This window comes from Morone saxatilis, unplaced genomic scaffold, assembly GCF_004916995.1.
Source record: "Morone saxatilis isolate NCDOM2014 unplaced genomic scaffold, NCSU_SB_2.0 Contig4, whole genome shotgun sequence".
In the NCBI taxonomy this organism is placed as follows: Eukaryota; Metazoa; Chordata; class Actinopteri; family Moronidae; genus Morone; species Morone saxatilis.
This window is the reverse complement of record NW_023339984.1, coordinates 16421270-16430484: the sequence shown is the minus strand read 5'-3', so window position 1 is coordinate 16430484 and position 9215 is coordinate 16421270. Positions and strand designations below refer to the sequence as shown.

Sequence of the window (9215 nt, the reverse complement as noted above, 5' to 3'; positions counted from 1 at the left end):
GTAAATTATGGTCCAATTTAAAGTAAAATAGACCATAAAGCCGGTGTTATTTAGGGTGTGGCTACCTTGTGACTCAGTGAGTCCATTAGAAACCTTTCTTCCAGCTCATCCTCTGCCACGTACCTGCCCGGCTGCTTTGACTGTATATATAGATAGGTAAAATTTGCCTGACCGACATGGTCGCACCCTGGAGCCCTGCACATGAGAGTTAAACTACCTCCATAGCAGTCAGTAAACTCCCACTTAGGCTTAAGAGGCAGACACCTCTCTCCACATTCCTCATCTCCTCTGTAAATAATTTCAGAAGGAGGACGAGTTTAGACCTGCTCTATATGGAAAGTGTCATAACTTGTGTTATGATTTGGCGCAATACAAATAACACTTAACTAAAGTAAGACTTGAGCATAAACCAGGGCTGCCATCATAAAGTATTTTCATTATCAATTGATCTGCCACTTATTATATCATACTATAATATAGCAAATAAGTTCAAATAGATTGTTTCACTTGATCAACAGTCCAAAAAAAACCCCCAAATTATTGATTTACTATCAATAAATAAGAAGACAACTAATTCTTACAACAAAGAAGCTAAAACTAGGTAACTAGGTGGTAGTTTTGTTTGAAAAGTGACTAATTAAAGATCTAAATAGTTGCTGATGAACTTACTTTTGATCGACTAACAAGATTAATTGACTAATTGTTTCAGCTGTATTTTTAACCAAAACTAAATTACCACTTTAGTGTCTTCTAATCTTGTAATTTAGCAATTTTCTTTGGATATTTGGTGTCTTTGACGATGTTTATGACTGCAATCACGTCATCAGTGACTCACAACTCAACCAATCTGACCTGATAGATGCGTCACTAAAGCTCCGTCCAATACAGGAGCCATCTGTGAGGCCATGTGACTTCAGTTTGAGAAGAAAATGTAAATGTAAACAACCCGAATACAAGAACAGAGGAGAGCAAAAAAACTTGGTCTGGCTCAGACCACAGAATAAGTGACTCACACACTAACAGCCAAAACTCTGGCTGGCGGCTCCTGATCATTTCTCACCCAGAAACACACAAACACATAGAAACCTCTTTCAAGTTTCAGTCCGGTGGAGCCTGTGATTATGTCATGACGGGATGCCTGACTGTGAGGAGTCTGACAAAAAGGTGCAGCAGTTAAAAAAATTACAAAGAGAAGAAAAGGACACTCCCTTGTGTTTGATCGAGGACATCTCTGTCGACACGCCTGCAGATGGCTTCCCCACAATGTCTGCCACGTTGGAGACGACCTGTACCTTCGTTGCCTGTTAACATCAGACTGATTTACGAGGAGGTTCAACACAAGTGCGGGAAAGTTGTAAGTTTTAAGGAGCTGACCCCCCCCCCCCCACCTCCCGCAGGAGTTACAGTATAGAGTTAACCAGAGAAACAGGAAGTCCTCTCTTCTATGTTTTTCCTTCATCAAGAGGAGTCAGAGGTCAACTCGTAATCTCCGAATCCCTTAGGGAATCGTGTTGCTCAAAAAGACTTCAGCAAGGTGAAGCAGTTAGTTTGAATTCCCCTTTTCTCTCTTTCTGGCCGACACAGATATGAAACTTTGCCCTAAATCTGCCTTTATCCAATATTTCATGTCTGAACTTTTGCCATATTATCCCACTACATGGTATGTCTCGTCTTTACAACTAAGTTGCTGGACTCAGTCGAGGCCAACTAGAATATTTGGTGAGACCAATAGCCAAAGATCAAGTGCAAATACCAACATATCCAGTCCAAAACAAGGACATTTACTGTCCTTGTCAACAGCCTCCAGTATTTTGCTGCATTTGGGAATGAAAATGAATTGCGAATGTGAAAAACAAGGTAGCAGCCTCTCATTTTTAGCCGACTGTCACCGACTGATGTAACTTCATGACTGGCCAGAGTTAAAGGAGGAAGAAGCTAAGACCACAGCACAACTGTGAATCAGAACAAAAAAACATAGCGACACAACTTCTCACGTCAGTTAACCTTTCGTTCATATCAGATCAACAATTCAAGCTTATCATTTTGACAGTTTTGGGCAGATATCCAACTAATAAAAAGGTAATTGTACTGTTTGTCAAAACTTGATTGGCTGATCGAGAGGAAATAGCGAACCTAAAATAGCAAACAAATTACAGGACGCTAAAACTCTCCACTGACACCCAAGACAGTAAAACCAAATCCAGCAACAAGACGATAAGCATCAATAAAAATGTGTTCCCGTGTGCTTGACCATGTTTGGTCATCGTCAGGGCTTCCCATAAACGATCACCACATTATTATCAATCAAACAATAAAAGTCTGTTCAAACTGCATCATATAAGCTATAAGTATAATAACCGAGTCATCAAACGTGCTTTTGTGCTTTCATAGCGTCATACTATCCATCACATCATCTTTTTATTATAAGGATATAACTGTTTCTGTTTGTGGTGTCGTCATATACTGAAGAGGCATAAAGTTATAAACAGTAAAAAAAGAGACACAGATGCCTATAGGGCTGCAAGTAACGGTTATTTTTATGGTTGAATCTGTCACATTGTCTGTAAAATGTCAGAAACAAAACTAAAGAGTCTACAGTCAAGCCCTCCAGGCGCTGTTAGGCTGTACTTAGACAGAGCTTTAAACTAATTGCTAACATCAGCCATGCTAATATGCTCACAATGAAAATGCTAGAGGCTGATAGACATTAGTTTTTCAGGTTTTTGGATAAATAAATTAAATAAATGTACATCTGATGATAGAACTAGATGAATATAGAAGGGATCATCCTAGGATCAACAAGAATTGTGGTACCAAATTTCATGGCAATCCATCCTATACTTGACATACTTGAGTCATTTTTATTCAAAACCACAAATGTCAACCTCATGCAGCAACAGGAAAAGTCTGGGTGTCACCAACGTGAGTTAGCAGCCATTAATCATGGCCTCAAAACGTTACTCTCATGTCTTTTTCACCAACAGGGAACCAGCTCTGTTCTGGTTTAGACAGTTTAGTTTTGAACCAATTTCGGAGCATTTCGACCAAAAATAAATTGGTTAGGAATCCAGAAAGTCGGTTCCCACCTAGAACCGTAGAATAGCAGGTTATTTGGGAACCATACGGAGCATTTCATATTCAACAGGTTGTTCTGCATTGTGCAACACAACGGTTCGAGTCGTGGGCTGGTTCGCTAGTTAGCACCGAGGTTCCGAGCATCTTGAACAAAACCGGCTCAAGAACCAGAGCTAATCTGGTGGAAAAACGCTACATGTGGTTTTATCCCCATTCTGCGAGCTCAAGGCTGCAGTATAATAGTTACTGAAAGGCCGTCTGTTGTGTTGCATTACTACGTCGTCTTCTAACAGTTAGCTAGGAATCAGCTAACGTTACAAGCCCTTAATCTTTAGTGTTTAGCCTGACTCGTGACAGTAAGTGAAAACTACCTGCTAGCTAGCTTCAATTGCAGAGTACAAGAAGATGAGCAGTAATTTTGACTGAATAAGGACTTTTAATACATTTTTCTGGGGTTGCAAACAAATCCTTACATTACACGTAATCCCTTAATCACAGAGCCTTTCCTTTAGTTTAATCTTCACGTTATGTTTACTTGTGTAATGTCATAAATTGTACTTTTTAATTGCAACACACTGCTCTGATTAAATATAAAATCGCTCTCATGTCCGGAGTTACGAATCTCGTGATCAAAGTAGTTACTAGAAGTCTAAACAACTGCAATACTCATTAAACACGTGGCTTTCCCTGTGTAATGTTTCATTTTCATTATGAAAATGTATAAATTCTTCTGACACTAGCGGAGGTGGTCTGTATTTCAGACTAGGTGGGCCGCCTCCATTAAAATTCGCTGTGGGAAAGAGTTGATACAAAGACGTACCTGAGGCAGCAAATGTTACCTTGGAATATTAAAACCAGTGTAAATAGAAGAGTCAGCTGGGAAACTTGTGTAATAATGACACAGTGTCGAGACTAGCTTTGTGTAATGTTTCTCTCGAAAGGGATGTGAAAACCAGTGAACGGCCTGTGTGATGAGGCTGAAACCCACAAAAACATCAGCCGTCTGATAGTGGTCAGACTTTATAAAACATTTTCTGAAGTAATGGGCTTTCACAACAGCAGCATGGGGTCATGGCAATTCAAAGGTCCAGAGTACATGTATGTAACTTCTCGAGGCCACAGGAACCTTTAAATCTCTCTTGGAGGTTCAATAAAATGCCCAAAACAATACGAGTCACAGACATGACGTAACTAGATAGGAATCCAAAATATACAAGTGTACCAGTACCAGTGTACAAAAATGTAAACAAAACAATAACATGATGGACATCTTAGTGTACAGTTGCTTTTAATACTGCGCCTATCAGACATGCAGTAACGTCAGGATTTGGAGTCGTATTTCTGGGCATCTGATTAATGAAAGTGCAAATTCTGCTCTTCTTTTAGCTTTGTTTTACTCTTCTGAGAAAAATATCTGACTCTGTAGCAGCAAAATGCTCCACTATGTTCAACATCTAATCAAGAAAACCGAAACCAACCATTATTTGGAACCAATATATACAGTAAAAATTAAAAATCAAGAACAATTTTGACGTACTTGCTTGTGTATTTACATTTTATGCTACTTTAAATTTTTTGTGCTTTTACTTCTTTAAGAGGCTGAATACAGGACTACTTGTAGCATAATTATATTTAATTAAAACACTGAAGAAGACTGAACCTTTAAACTGTATTTTAAGAAAAATATTACTCATAACATGTAACCAATTGGTGACTACAGACAAGAGAGAGGCGGAGCCAAAGCAGCACATTTCAAAAAAAGATTGTATCTGCAATCAGATAAAAATAAATACTGTTACAGCATCACAATATTGCCTTACTCTGGGGAAAATGCTAAGTTAGGTGATAATTCTCTGTGGGTTTGTATGACTTCTGTAGTCATTTTAAACTCTTTTTGATCTGAAAATAGGAGCTTTAAATTACCACAGAGCAAACAGACCAACAGTCAAATAAAAATAAAAAAATCCAACTAGTAGCCATTATTTTTGCATAAAACGACAAATAATCAACTGTTAAAACTGCAATAAACCTTCTGTAAACGTGGCCGATCAATCAGCATTCAGCATTGCAAACATTACATCCCACCATCCATCATCAGTCTTTTCCTTCGCAGGTACAACACATATTTCTGTCTGCCCTGTAGCAGCAGCAGCAGCAGCAGCAGCAGCAGTAGCAGCCGCAGCAGCTGCCGGGTGTCAGGTGTGTGTTGACTCAACCTGGCCTTCGACACCACTTCCGCCCCGCCCACCTGGGCCGAACAGAGCAGGCAGAGCGAGTGAGCTGACTGCCAGGCAGCCAGTCCCACAGGTAGACACACCTGAGAGCCGGCCTAACAGGAGGCCGAACGGAGGCTTATAACTCACCCTACACACCTTGTTTAGGCGGCAAGAACACGGTCGATCTACTGATTCACCTTCAGCAATCGACAACAACGTTTGATGGGTTCTAATACAAATCTAATGTTAAAACCACATATAGGGAACAAAATGTAAAATAAAAATGTGTTAAATTGTTAAAAGTCACTGTTGAGGAGACACAATATAGGTTAGTAAAGGAGTATCACAGGGGCACAGACACACCTAGCTCCTCCTTATGATGCAGCTCTTTTATAACCCATAAAGTAGATACAGATAGTGAGCTATAAATACATTTTAAACAAGCTCTGACACAATGAGTCACTGTGAGAATATGGCATTACAATAACAGTGATGTAATCGCACAAAAATTTTTAGGGTCATTTTTTAGGAATATAACAGGGACCATTAAGTGCCAAAATGTCACTAATGCCAGTATGATGACAAATAATAAGTAAATATAAAGCTATAGGAGTTTCAACATCACTATATGAATATTACAGGAGATATAAACATCTGAAGCTCACTATAAATTCAATTTTGAGTGCCAATAACACAACAGAAGTCACTATAGAAAGATTATAGAGAGTTTTAGAGATTTAAACACCATAAAATTACAATAGACTCAATATAGAGTCGGAAATTCACAATATAAGTCATTGTAAGAGTAGTATGGGGACATGTTAATAGATGTAAACATCATAATATCACGATAAACTCAATATACCCAGTAAGGTCAACTTATAAGTCACTATATGAGTATTAAACATACATATTAAGAGAAATAAACACCATAAAGGCCCAATAAGGTCAGTTTGGAGTACCAACAACACAACAGAAGTCACTATAGGGAACACCTTGATAGGTGTAAACATCATATTGTCACAATAAGCTCAGTTTGGAGCAGCTAAATGACATTATCAGTCATTATTATGTGATTATTATAAGAGATAAAACAACTTATAATCACTATAAACCCAGTATGTAGCTCAAAAGTCACTAAAGGAATATTATACAGGCATATTAAGAGAAATAAACACTATAAAGTCCATATAAAGTCAGTATGGAGTAGAAACAACACAGTAGAAGTCACTACTGTCATTATTATAAGGTTATTTTAAGAGATTTAAACACAATACAATCACTATAGACTCAATATAAAGTACCACAGTCACATTATAAGTCACTATACAAATATTATAGGCTCATCTTAACACCATAAGCTCACTATAAACTCAGTATGGGGCAACAAAGTCAATGTATAAGTCACTATATGGACATTATATGAGAAATAAACACCATAAAGTCAGTATGGAGGCCCAAAAACACAAGTCACCATAGAAACATTACATAAGATATTTTAAGAGATTCAAACATCATAAAAACCCATTTAAACTCGGTATAAAGTAGGAAAAAAATCACACTATAAGAATACTAGAGAGATATCTTAAGAGATATTTACACCACTATAACCTCAATGTGGGGTATAAAGTCTCATTATTGTATCAGAAGTCAAATATAAACTCAAAGAGTGCCACAAACAACTATTAAAGCTCACTTTAAAACAACAAAATGAGCTTTAAAGAACATCATAGAGACTTTTCTTCCACGCTGGGTGTGGAAGACGGTTCATTTTGAATCAAGAGTCCTGTAGGTTACACACACACACTCTTATATCACACAAACAACACCTAATTACTGTAAAACATATAGGAAACGGCCTGCAGTTGCACAATGCCCCTCTCCCCTTGCACTGTTGATAAACTGGTTTAGTTTGCGCGCAACGACGTCTTAAAAGCCCTTCAAATGTGCCATCCGCGTCCACCTTCCAGCTTACCTGCATACCAGGAACTTCCATGGTTACTTCGAAGTATGAACGCCCTTTTCCTCCTCCAGGTTTGTCTGTCTCTCTCCTTCTTCTTGCTTTCTTTCTTTTTGTATGCGTTCCTCCAAAAAGAAAAGTCCCTCCAAGTACAAACCAACAGCTTTCTTTCTTCTTTTTTAACTTCCGAGTATGAGTGAAGGAGGAATATATTTATGTGTGTGTGTGTGTGTGTGTATCCGATGGAAGGAATAAAACCAGAGGGCAGTTTGTGAAGCAGCAGAGAAAGAAATGAAGAAACTACAAACACACACTCTCACTCTCTCTCTCACTCTCTCTCTCTCATACACACATACACACACATATATATAGATACACGTCCTGTGAGAGTCTGCAGCAACAAAAAGTGTTGAGCAAACGAGGAGGATGACGAGCTGGTCGCTGCCTACTTCAAGGGAGGAGCGAGAGAGTGCGTAAATGTCAGCTTTTACGCATGAGGATGTCTGCTGCCACCTTGTGTCTGACTGCTGGGAGTGTGTCTGTCTATTTGTATACATATATCACACTCATATTATTCTGTTTTTATACTTTTTATATGTATATACCCATGTATGTTTTCTATTTTCTACATATATTGTGTTAGATATTGTAATATAATACATGATTCTAACGTCCTATATCATTATTATAATATGTGTGTCTTTGAGTTCCTTGAAAAATGCTCTATAAATAAACTGTATTATTATTATTCTTTAATGTTGTTTGAGCAACTGTAATGAACAATTTTACCCCTCAGGGATCAATAAAGTATTTCTGGTTCTGATCCGGATTTTAATATATCTATATATTATTATTATTATTATTATAATAAATTTAAACACAATACAACTATAGACTCAATATAAAGTGCCAGAGTTACATTATAAGTCACTATATGTTATTATAGGCTCATCTTAACACTATAAAATCAATATAAACTCAGTATGGGGCAACAAAGTCAAATTATAAGTCACTATATGGACATTATATGGACATTATAAAAAACACAATCAAATGTAATTTCACAATGCCTAAACCAGACAAAAATAGCTATTTTATTTGGTTGTTTTTAAAATAAATAGATCTATCTAGTGAGAAATAATGCTATGAAATAATAACAACAATAATTCGACTCAAACGTGGTAATAATCCAACACAAGAGGCACAAACAGAGGATAAATTATTCTACAATCAAACACAATCAAATGTATTTTTACAATGCTTAAACCAGACAAAAATAGCTATTTTATTTGGTTGTTTCTTAAAATTAAACAGATCTATCTAGTGAGAAATAATGCTCTGAAATAATAACAACAATAATTCGATAATAATCCAACACAAGAGGCACACACAGATAATAAATACTCCTACAATCAAACAAAACCAAATGCAATAATCCCAATAAACCTAAATGTTTATATTTATGTGGGCGCACTGGCCCTTTAAGAGCTGTTTTTCCAACAGTTCTGGAAGGCAGCGTCGCGTTCCAACCGTGACGTAACCCGGAAGCCGGGGGGCGGGGGGGGAGCCCGGCAGAAGATGGCGTCGCTGCGCTGTAGGCGAGACCCCTGCGGTGTTATCTGTCTGATTTTAACTTATTTCAGCGTGTTTTACGCGGACTACGTGGTCGTACAGTATGTGCTCCTCCCCGCCTACTCGGACAGGTCGGTGCTTCGTGTCTTTATGTCCTTTAAACCGGTAGAAAAACACCCGACATGGCGCCCCGCTCCTCTGCTGCGGGCTCCATTCATTTCTGACAGCGACCTCACGGTTTTGTTTTCTACCTCCGGAGCGATTTCTGAGCGTGTGTTGTTGTTTGTTCTCTGACAGGACATTATTTACATGTTGTTTAAGAGTGATGTTTGTTTTTGAGGATACCGGATAGTGTGTGTTCAGTCAGTCAGCTGTTTGTTTGTTTGTTTGTT

General features: G+C 38.0%; 2 protein-coding genes across 2 annotated transcripts in view; one reads left to right on the top strand and one right to left on the bottom strand.

Moving 5' to 3' along the window:
- Positions 1-7665, bottom strand: part of stk26 (serine/threonine protein kinase 26) — a gene marked incomplete in the record, with an annotated part of 29872 nt that extends 22207 nt beyond the window's left edge. Inside the window, 1 exon segment of the mRNA XM_035675202.1 lies at positions 7267-7665. Coding sequence (XP_035531095.1) covers positions 7267-7287 — 21 coding nt within the window.
- Positions 7666-8820: 1155 nt separating this feature from the next.
- The window catches only part of zgc:77880 (zf-DHHC domain-containing protein), a 6526-nt gene continuing 6131 nt past the window's right edge, over positions 8821-9215 (top strand). Inside the window, exon 1 of the mRNA XM_035675205.1 lies at positions 8821-8954. Within this exon, the coding sequence (XP_035531098.1) occupies positions 8830-8954 (125 nt within the window). The 5' untranslated portion in view covers positions 8821-8829. The remainder of the gene's footprint in view (positions 8955-9215) is intronic.